The sequence below is a fragment of the Vipera ursinii genome (genome assembly GCF_947247035.1).
Source record: "Vipera ursinii genome assembly, chromosome: 2".
Classification (NCBI taxonomy): Eukaryota; Metazoa; Chordata; class Lepidosauria; order Squamata; family Viperidae; genus Vipera; species Vipera ursinii.
The window spans coordinates 11,416,812-11,433,455 of record NC_139513.1 but is presented as its reverse complement, the minus strand read 5'-3'; the positions used below and the strand labels follow the sequence as shown (position 1 = coordinate 11,433,455).

Here is a 16,644-nt window from a genome sequence, read left to right as displayed (position 1 = left end):
CCCTTTTTTTTTTTTTAATCCCAGCAACCAAAACCAGCCCGATCCTGCAAAGGCTTAAAAGACAGCGAGGAAAGCGGCTAGAGCGGCTAAAGCGGCGGAGGAAGAGGAGGAAGGTTTTGGCGGGTGGCTTCACAAGGGGGAAGAAATTTGCTGGTGCACTTTCCGGTCCGGGATTTGCCTGGTTAAGAAGTCGCGTTTGGTTGCTGGTGCGAGGCGGAAAGTGGCCGTCGTGGAGGAGAGGCTTATAGAGAAGGGAGGAAAAGGCTGAGGATCCTGGGTTCAAATCCCGCCTCCCTGCCGTTAAGGGAGGAATTAGCTGGCTGGAGCGGTTTGCCCGGTGGCCAACTTGGAGAGACGGAGGAGGTGAGCCAAGCCTAACCTGCAAGCCGTTCTCTTCTTCAACAGGCGCCTTCCCCTTGGCTCTTTTACGACTTGTGGACTTCAACTCCCAGAATGCCTCGGCCAGCGTGCCTGGCTGAGGAATTCTGGGAGTTGAAGTCCACAAGTCCTGGAGGGGCCAAATTGGAAGACCACCCTGCCTTAAAAGCCAGGTTTCTGAACCTTGGCAACTTTGAAGATGTTTAGACTTCAACTCCCAGAAGTCAGCCAGCCGGGCTTGGCTGCTGAGGAATTCTGGGAGTTGAAGTCCACAAGTCCTAGAGGGGCCAAGTTGGAAGACCACCCTGCCTTAAAAGCCACGTTTCTGAACCTTGGCAACTTTGAAGATGTTTAGACTTCAACTCCCAGAAGCCAGCCAGCCGGGCTTGGCTGCTGAGGAATTCTGGGAGTTGAAGTCCACCAGTCCTAGAGGGGCCGAGTTGGAAGACCACCCTGCCTTAAAAGCCAGGTTTCTGAACCTTGGCAACTTTGAAGATGTTTAGACTTCAACTCCCAGAAGTCAGCCAGCCGGGCTTGGCTGCTGAGGAATTCTGGGAGTTGAAGTCCACCAGTCCTAGAGGGGCCGAGTTGGAAGACCACCCTGCCTTAAAAAGCCATGTTTCTAAACCTTGGCAACTTTGAAGATGTTTAGACTTCAACTCCCAGAAGCCAGCCAGCTGGGCTTGGATGAGGAATTCTGGGAGTTGAAGTCCACAAGTCCTAGAGGGGCCAGGTTTGAAGACCACCCTGCCTTAAAAGCCATGTTTCTGAACCTTGGCAACTCTGAAGATGTTTAGACTTGAACTCCCAGAAGCCAGCCAGCTGGGCTTGGCTGAGGAATTCTGGGAGTTGAAGTCCACAAGTCCTAGAGGGGCCAAGTTGGAAGACCACCCTGCCTTAAAAGCCACGTTTCTGAACCTTGGCAACTTTGAAGATGTTTAGACTTCAACTCCCAGAAGTCAGCCAGCCGGGCTTGGCTGCTGAGGAATTCTGGGAGTTGAAGTCCACCAGTCCTAGAGGGGCCAGATTGGAAGACCACCCTGCCTTAAAAGCCACGTTTCTGAACCTTGGCAACTTTGAAGATGTTTAGACTTCAACACCCAGAAGCCAGCCAGCCAGGCTTGGCTGCTGAGGAATTCTGGGAGTTGAAGTCCACAAGTCCTAGAGGGGCTGAGTTGGAAGACCACCCTGCCTTAAAAGCCACGTTTCTGAACCTTGGCAACTTTGAAGATGTTTAGACTTCAACTCCCAGAAGTCAGCCAGCCGGGCTTGGCTGCTGAGGAATTCTGGGAGTTGAAGTCCACAAGTCCTAGAGGGGCCAAGTTGGAAGACCACCCTGCCTTAAAAGCCAGGTTTCTGAACCTTGGCAACTTTGAAGATGTTTAGACTTCAACTCCCAGAAGTCAGCCAGCCGGGCTTGGCTGCCGAGGAATTCTGGGAGTTGAAGTCCACCAGTCCTAGAGGGGCCGAGTTGGAAGACCACCCTGCCTTAAAAAGCCATGTTTCTAAACCTTGGCAACTTTGAAGATGTTTAGACTTCAACTCCCAGAAGCCAGCCAGCTGGGCTTGGATGAGGAATTCTGGGAGTTGAAGTCCACAAGTCCTAGAGGGGCCAGGTTTGAAGACCACCCTGCCTTAAAAGCCATGTTTCTGAACCTTGGCAACTCTGAAGATGTTTAGACTTGAACTCCCAGAAGCCAGCCAGCCGGGCTTGGCTGAGGAATTCTGGGAGTTGAAGTCCACAAGTCCTAGAGGGGCCAAGTTGGAAGACCACCCTGCCTTAAAAGCCACGTTTCTGAACCTTGGCAACTTTGAAGATGTTTAGACTTCAACTCCCAGAAGTCAGCCAGCCGGGCTTGGCTGCTGAGGAATTCTGGGAGTTGAAGTCCACCAGTCCTAGAGGGGCCAAGTTGGAAGACCACCCTGCCTTAAAAGCCACGTTTCTGAACCTTGGCAACTTTGAAGATGTTTAGACTTCAACACCCAGAAGCCAGCCAGCCAGGCTTGGCTGCTGAGGAATTCTGGGAGTTGAAGTCCACAAGTCCTAGAGGGGCCGAGTTGGAAGACCACCCTGCCTTAAAAGCCACGTTTCTGAACCTTGGCAACTTTGAAGATGTTTAGACTTCAACTCCCAGAAGTCAGCCAGCCGGGCTTGGCTGCTGAGGAATTCTGGGAGTTGAAGTCCACAAGTCCTAGAGGGGCCAAGTTGGAAGACCACCCTGCCTTAAAAGCCAGGTTTCTGAACCTTGGCAACTTTGAAGATGTTTAGACTTCAACTCCCAGAAGTCAGCCAGCCGGGCTTGGCTGCTGAGGAATTCTGGGAGTTGAAGTCCACAAGTCCTAGAGGGGCCAAGTTGGAAGACCACCCTGCCTTAAAAGCCACGTTTCTGAACCTTGGCAACTTTGAAGATGTTTAGACTTCAACTCCCAGAAGTCAGCCAGCCGGGCTTGGCTGCTGAGGAATTCTGGGAGTTGAAGTCCACAAGTCCTAGAGGGGCCGAGTTGGAAGACCACCATGCCTTAAAAAGCCATGTTTCTAAACCTTGGCAACTTTGAAGATGTTTAGACTTCAACTCCCAGAAGCCAGCCAGCTGGGCTTGGATGAGGAATTCTGGGAGTTGAAGTCCACAAGTCGTAGAGGGGCCAGGTTTGAAGACCACCCTGCCTTAAAAGCCATGTTTCTGAACCTTGGCAACTCTGAAGATGTTTAGACTTGAACTCCCAGAAGCCAGCCAGCCGGGCTTGGCTGAGGAATTCTGGGAGTTGAAGTCCACAAGTCCTAGAGGGGCCAAGTTGGAAGACCACCCTGCCTTAAAAGCCACGTTTCTGAACCTTGGCAACTTTGAAGATGTTTAGACTTCAACTCCCAGAAGTCAGCCAGCCGGGCTTGGCTGAGGAATTCTGGGAGTTGAAGTCCACAAGTCCTAGAGGGGCCAAGTTGGAAGACCACCCTGCCTTAAAAGCCACGTTTCTGAACCTTGGCAACTTTGAAGATGTTTAGACTTCAACTCCCATAAGTCAGCCAGCCGGGCTTGGCTGCTGAGGAATTCTGGGAGTTGAAGTCCACAAGTCCTAGAGGGGCCAAGTTGGAAGACCACCCTGCCTTAAAAGCCACGTTTCTGAACCTTGGCAACTTTGAAGATGCTTAGACTTCAACTCCCAGAAGCCAGCCAGCCAGCTGGGCTTGGCTGGAGAATTGTGGGAGTTGTAGTCCCACCCCCTCTTCAAAGTTGCCAAGGTTCAGAAACACTGCTCTTAGATTAGGGCAGACATGTCGAACTCGCGACGTCACGTGACATCGTGCGACGTATCGGAACTTTTTGCCATTGCCGGCAATGGGATGGGCGCGGTTTCTCTGTGACGCTCCGGCCCGCGGGCCAGCAGTTTGACACCCCTGGATTAGGGGCGGTCTTGAAACTTGGCCACTTTTAAGACTTGTGGACTTCAATTCCCAGAATTCTTCAGCACGCCAAGCTGGCTGGGGAATTCTGGGAGTTGAAGTCCACAGGTTCTTAAAAGTGGCCAAGCTTTTGAGACCGCTGCCTTAAACGGAAGAGCAAAAAATTTTAATTTTAATTTTAATTGGGTTTTTTTTTTACTTTTTTCAGGGACTGTTGTAATTATTTTTAATTGTGTTTAACTTTTGTATTTCTTGTTTTAAATTACCCTGTAAACCGCCCTGAGTCCTTCGGGGAAAGGGCGGTATATAAATCCAATTAAATGAAAATTAAATGAAAATTAAATTTAAAAAATGAGTCGGACCTGTTAATGGGAAGACCTGGATTTCTGGATAAGGTTTTGATGCTGAAAAGCTGGAAGGAAAGAGAAGAAGAAGAGGAGGGGCCAGTACAGAGAATGGACTTGGTTACAGGGTCATGATGGAAATTGCTGGAAGGACCAGGTTAGGGACAGATCCTCCTGGAGGAAATCCATCTGTCGACACCAACACGATGGCCCGTAATGAGTCAATTAGTTTGCAAGGAAAAGGCTGCCCAAAGAGGGAGATTTCAGACATTTTTAAAATTGAGTTTTCTTGTTCACATTTCTCCCCCTCCCCTAGTGTTTCCTCCCCCCTCCCACCGCTGCAGGGTCTGTTTGGTTATTGAGTGCAGACAGAAATTGACTGATCAGCTTTTATCAGCCAAGCCTGACATGCCTTACATCAGGGGTGTCAAATTCGCAACGTCACGCGGTGTGTTGCGATGTATCGTGACTTTTTTTGCCATTGCCAGCAATGGGGTGGGCACGTTTTTGCTATGATGCATCCGGCCCACGGGCTGGCAGTTTGACACCCCTGCCGTATATTGTGGGTTGAGAGTGAGTGGCCCAAAGTTCAGCCAGCAGGACTACAACGCATCAAATCTTGGTTTCTATTTTGGTGTTTTCACCACTAGACAAAACTGCCGTTCCAGTTTTATTCATATTATGGATTATAATTGGTACTCTCCTTGCCAAGTCCATCTGCCTTGTTGCTGGTCATCTTCACCTATTTCCTTTTAGCTCTCCACTGGGGTCTTTCTCTTTGCGTAAGGTGTTCAGTGTAGAGTAATGCTAATTAAGTGGGGTGGATTTTTTTTTAAATTCCATTTATATCCCGCCCTTCTCCGAAGACTCAGGGCGGCTTACAAGCTTAGCAGTAGCCTTCATTCTATGTATATGCCTGCTTATTAGGGCTTTCACACACACCCCAAGCGGCATTATTACAAAGTCAGCTTAATTGCCCCCAACAATCTGGGTCCTCATTTTACCTACCTCGGAAGGATGGAAGGCTGAGTCAACCTTGAGCCTGGTGGGACGCGAACCTGCACTAATTGCAGGCAGCTGGTGTTACTTAAGGAGGCATTAGCCCACTGCTCCACCAAGGCTCTTTAAAGCAAAAGACATCTCCCGCCCCCCCAAAAAAAGGTTGTTGTTGTTGTTAGCTGCGAAGTCGTGTCCAACCTATCGCGACCCTATGGACAACGTTCCTCCAGGCCTTCCTGTCCTCTACCATCTTCTGGAGCCCATTTAAGCTCACGCCTACTGCTTCAGTGACTCCATCCAGCCACCTCATTCTCTGTCGTCCCCTTCTTCTATTGCCCTCGATCTTTCCCAGTATTAGGCTCTTCTCCAGTGAGTCCTTCCTTCTCATTAGGTGGCCAAAGTATTTGAGTTTCAGCTTCAGGATCTGGCCTTCTAAAGAGCAGTCAGGGTTGATCTCCTCTAGGACTGACCGGTTTGATCGTCTTGCAGTCCAAGGGACTCGCAGGAGTCTTCACTTTGGATTTTAATGTTTTTAGATTTTAATGTTTTATCTTGTTGTTTTTAACTCTCTGGAAAGCCGCCTAGAGGACGGGCAGCATGTACATTTAATGAATACATAAATGACATGTCTCTCTAGATTCATGGGCTCTCGCGGGAGGGAACATGTGTCAGATGCCTGGGTTGGGTGTGTACTTGTCTCGTAGACATAAATATTAGGGAAGTGAAATAGGTACTTGAGTTGTTAATCCTTGTGGCCTTCAGTTCTTAATTTATGCTAAGCTGTAAAGTGGTGTGTGACAGTTGATGCTCTTAGTGTGCTGTATAACAGACTAAAAGGTGCTTGGTTTCTTCATTTAAGAAATAACTGTGTTTTTGTTCTAGATCAGGGGTCTTCAAACTTGGCTCTTTTATGACTTGTGGACTTCAAATCCCAGAATTCCTCAGTCAGCATGCCTGGCTGAGGAATTCTGGGAGTTGAAGTCCACAAGTCATAAAAGGGCCAAGTTTGAAGACCCTTGTTCTAGATGATCCACACAATTAAAAGTCAGTATAGTATAACAGTTAAAAGTCATATGCTGCTAAATGTTTTAAGTTTTTTTCCTAAAAAGCTTAACGGGAACAGGGGGAACAGCCTTGTTTACATGGGCAAGTGGTTAAATCATGTTTTATTATTTATTTATGTATTTGTCTTTATTGATTAGCCCTTGAGCCATATCAAAGTGCAAAGTTCCAGCAACAAATTGTTACTAAAATTTGATAAAGGCAATTTAAAATGGAATTTGATAAAATACAATTTGAAATGGAATTAAAATAAAATACAATTTAAGATGAAATAGTAATAAAGTACAATCTAAAATGAAATTGTAATTAAATCATGTTTAAATCATGGTTTTGCAAAATATATGAATCTGGTCACAGTGCAAAATCTAAGTCTTTTTTCTTTTTCCCCTCTCTTTTTCGCTGTAGGTTTCCTTTGACCTCTGAAAGAAAAATAATATCTCTGGTGAATGACCTTAGACACACACACACACACCAGGTAACACAATGGCTGTCTCTTTCTAGAGATTTGAAATCCAATTGTTTGTTTCTTTTTGTCCAACGTGGGTAAGAAATGCTGGAAAATCTTGGCACATTGAGAAAAATGCACGGTTTGGAATAATATAAAAAACGTAGGGAAATTTGCAGAAATAGCACAGCGAGGCTTGAACAGGAAATACTAAGAGAACTGGGGGTGGGTACAAGAATGATGAGCAGGAGGGGCTTACTAAAGTAGTGGAGGTTATGAAAGCAAGGGATGTTGCTTGGGACATGGGTCTCTGGCAGGTTTTCATTGGCTTGGCTTCTTTTGCCTTCCACAGTTCGTGGGACAGACACAGTCATGGTGAAATCATGTTGTGCAATAAACTGCAATAACAAATTTTCACTGGGCAATAATATCTCCTTCCACAGGTAAGTCAAATCTTCCATGGTTGAATGGGTGAAGGGAAACAGCAAATCTTAGCAGTGAGTTGCTCCCTTTATCAGTGGCATTGTTCTGCTCCCGGCCTACGTACGTCTTTGTTACTTCACAAAGACAAAGCCCTCTTTTAACCACCAGGCTGGAAAACCAACCCCTTTTATCTGACTTACAGACCTGATCATTGTCCCAAAAGCAAAATGGAGCACGAGTCAAACAGGAAACATTTCACAGGCAAAGCAAACAAAACAGGAGCCCTCGAAACTGGAATCCTTTGCAAACTGGTTGCCTTCAGCGACCAGCCCTGCCCACACCTTCCCTTTTTATTATGCAGTCCCAAGGCGTGGCTTCTCAATGCCTTCTCCTCCTCCCCTGGAGCCGCCCCATTGCCTCCTTCTCTCCTGCTCTTGTAACCTGTCGGCGTTTGCGAGCGTCTATAGTGTCTTCCAGCTGTGCGTCCTCAAAGTCTGACTCGGCTTTCCAGCACATCTGAGTCTCATCCTGAGCACGAGTGGAGGGGCCAGGTTCTTCATCAGATTGTAAGTCCTGGGGGGGCTCATCAGAGCCTTCCTTCGACTCTGATGGCTCCCCAGGCGCCTCCTCCTCCTCCTCCTCCTTCTCCTCCTCCTCTGATTCCCTGGACTCAGCTGCCGGGATCCACAAGCTGGTTTTAAACCTTATCAGGAATCATCATCACAGATGGTGGAGGAGGAAAAATAGGGAAGCCAATTATAATGGTATGTGGGAATGGCCTTGGGAGACGAGAGGAAGAGAAGAGTTGCCTAGGGAGCAGTCAGATAAGAGCAGCTGCATAGTGCACCGAAGCAAAAAGATCAGGACGGACCTTCTCTTTAAGTTCCCAGGCTGTAAAAAGAGAGGGAAGAGTTCATTCATTCATTTCATTTATTGGATTTTTATACCGCCCTTCTCCCGAAGGACTCAGGGCGGTGAACAGGGCATATAAATAGAAATACGAAAGTTAAAAAAGATTAAATAAATTGCCCAATTAAAACAATCAATTATAAAAACCCATAAAAAAACCCTGACATTCCCCCATCAGGCCAGGCCAGCTTGTTCGAATAAATGGGTCTTTAACCCGCGCCGGAAGGAGCGGAGATCCGGTGCCATCCGGAGCTCCACCGGCAGTTGATTCCATAATTATACAGGTGGTCCTCCTAGAACCGCGACATTTATAATGCTAAGTGAGACACTTAAGCGAGTTTGGCCCCATTTTATGACCTTTCTTGCCATAGTTCTAAAGTGACTCATGGCAGATGTTAAGTTAGTGCACGGGTCGGCAACCTGCGGCTCTGGAGCTGCATGTGGCTCTTTCAGACTTCTGCGGCTCCCAGTTTGCAGAGAGAGAGACAGAGAGAGGCACTTGTGCTTCCCTTCTCTCTCTCTCTCTCTCTCTCTCTCTCTCTCTCTCTCTCTCTCTCCCCCTGTGTGTGTGTGTGTGTGTGTGTGTGTGTGTGTGTGACTCACGCTGTTCTCCAAGAAGCTGACAAGGTTATTGGGCGGGGCTCCTGCCTTTGGTGCGACTCCACAAGAAGCAAGAGAAAGCAGGGCAGGAGAGCCAGCCCAATAAGAACGAGTGTCAGCTTGTCCGAGAACAGCGTGAAGCCAGCTTGGCAGGTGAGCAGAAGATCGGAGAGGGGGGGGGAGAGAGAGAGGAGGGAGGGAGAGAGAGGGAGGGAAAGAGAGAGAGAGAGAGACCTCATGCACAGCAGCCTCTATTTCTTTTTAAGTAAACTCTTCAATCAAGTTACCCCCCTCGTGGGCGCGCACACGTGCGCGCGGACATTTTACAACTCAGTGGGTTAGGACACTGAGCTTGTCGATCAGAAGGTCGGCAGTTTGGCGGGTCGAATCCTGAGTGCCGCGTAACAGACTGAGCGCCTGTTACTCGTCCCAGCTTCTGCTAACCTAGCAGTTCGAAAGCACGTAAAAATGCAAGTAGAAAAATAGGGACCACTACGGTGGGAAGGTAACACGTTCCGTGCGCCTTTGGCATCTAGTCATGCCGGCCACATGACCACGGAGACGTCCTCGGACAAGCGCTGGCTCTTCGGCTTTGAAACGGAGATGAGCACCGGCCCCTAGAGTCGGAAACGACTAGCACGCATGTGCGGGGGAACCTTACCTTACCTTACCTTACCTTAGTGTTTCTTTTTCTCTGGGAAACAGGTCCAACTGGCTCTTTGAGTGTTTAAGTTTGCCAACCCCTGAGTTAGTGTCAACGGTCTGACTTGTGAAACCCCCCCCCCAAAAAAAAGGGAACCCTCTGGGCAACCGAATCCCCAAAGCTGTCAATCTGTATTGGATACATCATCTCAGAACTGAAGAAGCAAAACCAGCTCTGGGATTTCCTGCGCGAAACCTTGCCAAATTAAACAATAGATTCCCTGCCCCCCCGCCCCTCAGGTGTTCACATTGTCCAATGGTGAAACTTCCTTTTCTTATGGGAACAGTCCGCTTCTCCGTCAAGCACCTTGCAGCAGTGACCTTGGCGTTTTGCAGGCTCTCACGGTTTGCGAGCGGCTTCCCGTTTCCTCCCTTCGCTTTCCACTCCTCCCCCCCCTTTTTTGCTGACAACACTGGGAGTTTTTAAGACGAGACCGGACAGCCATTTGTCCAAAATGATATAGGGATTCCTGCCTGAGCAGGGGGTTGGACTAGACGACCTCCAAGGTCCCTTCCAACTTTAGTATTATTATTATAGTGTCTCTTCATCCCACAAAGTCTTTCCTACATCCTTTCACGGCAATAAGCAGCATCCTGCAACAACTTGTTAGTTGCTGTTACTATTGAAACTATTGTGACACCATTAAGGTTATCCATATCGACCTTAAGAGGCACAGTGTACAGTATTGCAGGCAAACTCTACCAACAGTCTGGAGTTCGATCCTGACGGGGCTTATGGCTGACTCAGCCTTCCATCCTTCCGAGATTGGTAATATGAAGGACTCGGGTTGTTGGGAGGGGGGGACAACGGGCTGACAATTGTAATGTAAACCGCTTAGAGGCGGCTGTAAAGCGCTGCGAAGCAGTACGTGAGTCTAAATGTCGTTGCTATTGTTATTTCCGCTGGTTGTGTCGTTATTTTCCTGTAGGTTTCCCCTTGGGAAAAAAGACGTGTTAAAAAAGTGGGTGTGGAACATTCGACGGAAGAATTTCACTCCGACACGTCACCACGTGCTCTGCTCGGAACATTTCTGCGAGGCCGATTACCTAGAAAATGTGGCTTCCGGTCGGCGATACCTCAAGCCGGAGGCGATTCCGACTGTTTTTAACATACCTGAGCGACAGAGGAAGGTAAAGGTAAAGCCGCTGGGGCTGATTCTCCCACAGAATTGAAAGTAACCCTAAGTTGTTTCGTTCATAGTCTTCTCAAAATGCTTTTCTTCAAAAAGCATCTGATAAACCAGGGGTCCCCAACCTCTGGGCCGTGGAACGGTACCAGGCCGCGGCATGCAAGCAACCGGTCTGCACAAACCAGCAAAGCCCCATCCGCGGGATGAAGGCAACACACAAAACCACGCCACCACGCCCCCCCTCCCCGCCCCGCCCCGGTCTACAGAAAAACCTTTCTCCACGGAACCGGTCCCTGGAACCCAAAAGGTTGGGGACCTCTGCGATAAACCTTGTCTCATTTCAAAGTTGAGTAAGACAGTGTTGCTCTGTTCTGTCCTGTGTGTTGCAATTTTTGTTTCTAAGGGGAATAAAGCCATTTTTAGGCATTCTGAAAGTTTGGGAAAGGTTTTAGGCCGACAATACAGATTGTGCCACATTTAATTACTGTCAAAGCTCGTCCTGCAACAAGCAGGGTAGATGCCGAACACAGGAACGAGAGACTTCTGCTGCAGTCTAGAAGCACTTTATTCTCCAGAGCAATAGCCGCAACGAGATTCAAAGCCAGCGTTGGCTGCTATCTGCATCCAACGCTGCTATATACACATCCAAAAACCCCACCCAAACTCCACCCAAACAAGCCTCCGCCCTCCCATTCCCTATAACTTCTCCACCCCTCCCCTACAAGGCCTTTCGCCCGTCGCTCAGGCAGGTAAGACCCCCCCAACGTGTCGCCACCACCGTGTCCTTCTCCCTCACCCACTCCCTGCTGCACCCACCCCCGAAGGCCCCTGTCACCCAGCCACCCGGACATCATAGGGGTGAGGGACCCATCCCCCATCAGCGTCGCCACACAGTCCCGCGCAGGCATGGCGTCAGAATCCCCCCAAGCCGCAGAGTCGTTGAGTCGGCTCAGGCCTCCCCCGGGCAGGCTGCAGGCCGGGGTCCATCGCTCACACGTGTCGCCGGCCGAGCACAGCAGCCGCGGCGCAGTCCGAGGGAGCAGAAGCCGCAGCGCAGGTCCCGGAGTCATCCGAGCTGGAGAACCGCGCGCAGACGCGCCGCCGAGCGAGGCCAGCAGCCCCGGCGCGTCTGGAGGCACCGGAAGAGGCGACGCGGGCCCCGGAGCCGTCCGAGCCGGGGAGCCGCGTGTCGACGTGCCGCCGGGCGTAGGAAGCAGCCGCGGCGCGTCTGGAGGCACCGGAAGAGGCGACGCGGGCCCCGGAGCCGTCCGAGCCGGGGAGCCGCGTGTCGACGTGCCGCCGGGCGCAGGAAGCAGCCGCGGCGCGTCTGGAGGCGGCGAGAAGAGCGTCGCGGGCCTCCGGACTCTCCGGGCCATGCTGCTTCCAGGTGGGGTCGGCGGGAGGGAAGCCGGGTGCGCCGGAGAGGTGGAGGGGCCCCCCCTCGTGTGTCGGGCTGCCGAGGCCCGACATGCCGCCCCCTCTACCAAGGACCCACCTGGAATGCAAGGAGAGAGAGGTGAGCAATCCATAACATGATCAACAGTCCCCCCCGGGGTCTCCCCCGGCTTCCCCGGGTGTTTCTGGTGGAATGCACGGAGAAGGCGTGGTGCACACACATCCTCATCCCGTACCCAGGTGGCCTCCTCCAAGGGGTACCCCTTCCAGAGCACCAAGTATTGCACCCGCCCCCTTCGTTTCCGGGAGTCCAGGATCTCCTGTACTTCATAGTGACTACCTTGTACAGGTCCCGGGCCGCCCTCCCCTGCCGCCGCAGAGGCGGTCATAGCAGGCTTCAGCAAGCTGCTGTGGAAAACGGGGTGTATCTTTCCAAGTAGGGGAGGTAGCCGGAGTCTGACGGTGACGGGATTGACTACCTGTATAACTCGGAAGGGTCCGAGGTATTTGGGTCCTAGCTTTCTACATGGCACCTGCAGCCGCAGGTATTTCGTAGAGAGGTAGACGAGATCACCCACTTTGGGAGGTGCAAACGGCCGTCTTTTCCTGTCCGCCTGCTCTTTGTATGACTCTGCTGCTCGCTCTAACGCTTTCTTAGCTACCCCCCACACCTCCTCTAACCGGTGCATCCACGCCCCAGGTGTGCAGGATGCCGGGGGCCCCTGATCGCACCCTGCGATAGGAACAAACTCGTAACCGGATACCACTTTAAAGGGGGAGAACCCAGTGCTGCTATGCACTGCGTTGTTGTAGGCAACTTCCGCGAAGGACAACAAGTCCACCCATTCGGACTGTTGGTATGACACATAACAGCGCAGGTATCGCTCCACCGCCGCGTTCGCACGTTCCGCGGCTCCGTTCGTGCTTGGGTGGTACGCCGAGCTCAGACCCTGTGTTGCTCCAATATAACGCACGAACTCCCTCCAGAACCGGGCCGTGAACTGTACCCCACGGTCGGAGATGATGCGTCGCGGCACCCCGTGGAGACGATAGATATGTTGGACAAACAGCCAGGCCAACCGACGGGCCGAGGGCAATCCCTTACAGGGGATGAAGTGGGCTTGTTTCGAGAACAAGTCTATCACTGTCCACAACACATTATATCCCCTGCTTTCCGGTAACTCAACCACAAAGTCCATTGCAATGTCCTGCCAAGGTCGTACGGGGTCTGCCACCTGTTGCAGGAGGCCTGCCGGTTTCTTGGTAGAGGGCTTAGTGGTTGCGCAAATGTGGCACTTCTGTACATAGCGTTCAATGTCCCGTCTCATGGTTGGCCACCAGAACTGGCGGCGGGCCAGATGCAGGGTTTTCACGAACCCGTAATGACCTGCCTGCCTGGCGTCATGGCATTGGTAGAGTGCCTGATCTCGTGCCGCTGCAGGCACATACAATCTGGCCCCGTGCCAAGCTAAACCATCCCGCAACGAGAGGGTGTCGGGGTGCGCCCGCATCCAGTCGTCAGTCGCCAACGCCTCCTTACATGTCCGCAGGAAATCGTCTGTCACGGTGTTGGCTCTGTGCTCCGTCTCCTCCACCGGGCGGGGCGGTGGTACCAGTGCCTGCACTACCTCCTCCTTCCGGCAATCGTACTGCGGTAGCCGGGACAAGGCGTCCGCCAGGAAATTCCGACCCCCAGGCACATACTTGAGGCGAAACCGGAAGCGTTGGAAGTACTGGGCCCACCGTACGTGTTTCGGGGATAGTCGGCGGGGTGTTTGCAGGGCTTCCAGGTTTTTATGGTCCGTCCAAACCTCGAACTCCTGGCTAGCCCCCTCCAGAAGGTGTCTCCAAGTCCCCAGAGCCCAGCGGACCGCAAACGCCTCTTTCTCCCAGATAGCCCAAGCCCTCTCCGCGGTTGTTAGCTTCTTGGAGGCGTACGCGCAGGGCCGCAACCCCCCCGTTGCATGCCGTTGCAGAAGAACAGCTCCAACAGCCACGTCACTTGCATCAGCCTGTACTACGTAGGGCAGGTCAGGGTTCGGGTGTTGCAGAACGGGCTCCCTGGCGAACTGCGCCTTGAGCGCCTCAAAGGCCCGCTGGCATGTAGTGGTCCACGCAAGCTTCTGCCCTGGCCGCGGCGACGTTGCCATCTGTTTAGTCCGTAGTAGGTCCGTGAGCGGCAGGGCGATGGCAGCGAAATGTGGAATGAATTGCCGATAAAAATTAGCGAAGCCTAGAAAACTCTGCAACTGTTTCCGGGTCCGTGGGGCTTGCCACTGTTGGATAGCCTCCACTTTTCCCGGGTCCATCTCCACCCCGCTGGAGGACACCCGATAGCCCAAGTAGTCCAGCCGGGGCTTGTGAAACTCACATTTGGAGAGCTTCACATATAACCGGGCGTCCCTCAACTTGGTCAGCACACTCCGCACCAAAGCGACATGCTCCTCCAGCGTAGACGTATATATGAGGATGTCATCAAGATAGACAAGGACCCCCCGGTACAGATGGTCATGCAGGACTTGGTTAATCAACTGCATGAATACCGCGGGGGCTCCTTGCAGGCCAAACGGCATTACCCTAAACTGGAAGCTCCCCAACGGGCAGTTGAAAGCCGTCTTCCATTCATCACCGGCCTTTATCCGGACACGGTAGTACGCCTCCCTGAGGTCTAACTTGGTGAATATCCGGCCCGTGGCCAAGTGAGCTAAAAGGTCCTTCACCAAAGGGAGGGGGTACAAGTGCTCCACACATACCGCGTTGACCCCCCGATAATCAACGCACAGTCTTAGGGTCCTGTCTTTCTTCTCTCTGAACAAGACAGGGGCCGCCATCCTAGACCGAGCGGGCTGAATGAACCCCCTCCGCAGGTTCTTGTCTATGTATTGACGGAGCTCCTGCATCTCCCGGGGTGCCATTGCGTACATGCGGGGTTTCGGCAATTTCGCCCCTGGCTCCAGTTCAATAGCGCAGTCCGTGGGGCGGTGGGGTGGCAAGGCGTCGCACTCCTTCTCATCAAAAACGTCTGCAAGATCGCTGTACTCCCAAGGTACCTGTGTCTCAAACCCGGTACCCACCCCTGCGGCCCCCTCTGGCCTACCAATCCCCTCCGGACCCAGGAAGGAATGCTTTTCGGGAGGCTGGGGCCCTGTCCCGAGGCGGAGGTGTCGGCATCCCCCCTCCCACCAAACCGTGGGGCCCCACCTGTCCAACCATGTAAGCCCCAGGATGACTGCCTCCGTCATAGACGGCACCACGACAAACCGGAGAGTCTACCAGTGTGTACCCATTTCCATCCTCACCGGTGCCGTTACATGCGTAATGGGTGCTCCACCCAGAAGAGACCCGTCTACCTGCTGAAACCGGATAGGCTTGGGGAGCCGCTGAAGGGGAATACCGGCCTCCCTTGCCATCGTGAGGCTAATAAGGCAACGTGTGCTACCTGTATCAATCAGGGCCTTACACTCCCTCCTCTCACCCGTTCGTGGGCTAATCAACACCACGGGCAGCACAAAAGGACACACCGGTGCGCTTACCATCGGGTCTTCCTCGTACTCGTGATCCTCAGAGCCGTCGGACGTGTCCGTTCGTCCATCCGCCGGGCCCACTGGACGTATCGGTGTCGATGTTCGGGGTGTTTTGTCGGCCACCTGGTACGCTGTTCTGGAGCGGTCTGCAGCTCTTCTGGGGGTCAAGACCCGCGCCTCCGGAGGGTTGGGCCCCGGTCGCGGCGGAGGTAACGGGCAGTCCACCGCCCGATGGCCCGGTTGATCACAGCGGAAGCAGCGGATCGTTGGACGGGGCGGCGGTGGGGGCCCGGGTTGTGTCGCCACCGCCACGGGCTTCCGACTCTCTGCCTTCGGCCCCTCCGGGGTCCTCCAAGCTCCAGGGGCCACTACTGGTCTGCCCCGGGTATCCTGCAACCCAATGTCTAGCTCCACCGCCACCCGGAACCAGTCCTGGAGCCGTGCAGGAACCCCCCGCACCACACACGCCCGCCGGAGGGCTCCGTCAAGACCGGCCCGGAAGTGGTGCACCAGCAAGCGCTCGGGCCACGAGCGTAACCTGCCCGCAACCCTGCGGAACTCAAGCACGTACTCCTCTGCCGGCCGTCCTCGCTGCCTGATGGCTAACACTTCGGCTTCCGCGCGATGTAAGCGGGACACATCCTCGAAGCGGACGCGTAGGGCTTCCAGAAACATCCCCACGTCCCCGAGCTCGCGGGCGTGGTCACTGTAGAGGTCCGCTGCCCAGGTTGCAGCCTCGCCCTGAAGGCACGCGGTGACCGCTACCACCATCGCCCACTGTGATTGATAGGTATGGGCGTACCCGTCCAGATGGTTAATCACCTGCCCTAGGAACATGGCCAGGCGGTCGGGATGCCCATCATAGGTTGTAGTGAGTGGTGGGGGTCCCCACACCACGCCCGGTCCCCAATGCCCAACAGGCGGACGGGGTTGAGCCTGGGGCACCCCCACCGACCTGGGTGCGGGACGTCCAGGGCCCCGGTCAGGCGTTGGCCATGCCTCACGGCCCCCTCGTGCTCGTGTAGATGGGCCCCGAACGCCGCCCTCCCCAGGCACCTTGAACTTTGGACTAGCCAGTCGGAAACGGGACGTTGCTGACTGACTGGGTGCCCCCCCAAGGGACCACTGTCCCGTGTCTTCTTCAGGGGCCATGGCTCCCCAGGAACCGCCGTCACGTGCCCCGACCTCTCCGAACCTTTCGCGCAGCACATCCATGGTTTGGCTCCCGGGTGCAGTTGAATAGCTGTATTCCTCGCCATCATCATCAGTAAGCCGACGCTCCCTCCAGCCCAGTGGAGCCCCACCGGGCCGGGCCGTTCGTCCTTGCTCGAGC

The 16,644-nt window shown here is 53.1% G+C and overlaps 1 protein-coding gene across 5 annotated transcripts in view; it reads left to right on the top strand.

Annotated features, from left to right (window-relative positions):
- The first annotated feature begins 183 nt into the window (after nt 1-183).
- Nucleotides 184-16,644, top strand: part of LOC310636533 (uncharacterized protein) — a 35,986-nt gene continuing 19,525 nt past the window's right edge. For all 5 annotated transcript variants that reach the window (XR_014491735.1, XM_083356474.1, XM_083356472.1 and 2 more), the window contains exons 1-4: nt 184-363; nt 6,589-6,658; nt 6,981-7,071; nt 10,192-10,393. Coding sequence is in view for 4 of the 5 variants with exons in the window: in XM_083356474.1 (XP_083212600.1) it covers nt 7,001-7,071; nt 10,192-10,393 (273 nt within the window). In the remaining variant the exon portion in view is untranslated. The remainder of the gene's footprint in view (nt 364-6,588; nt 6,659-6,980; nt 7,072-10,191; nt 10,394-16,644) is intronic.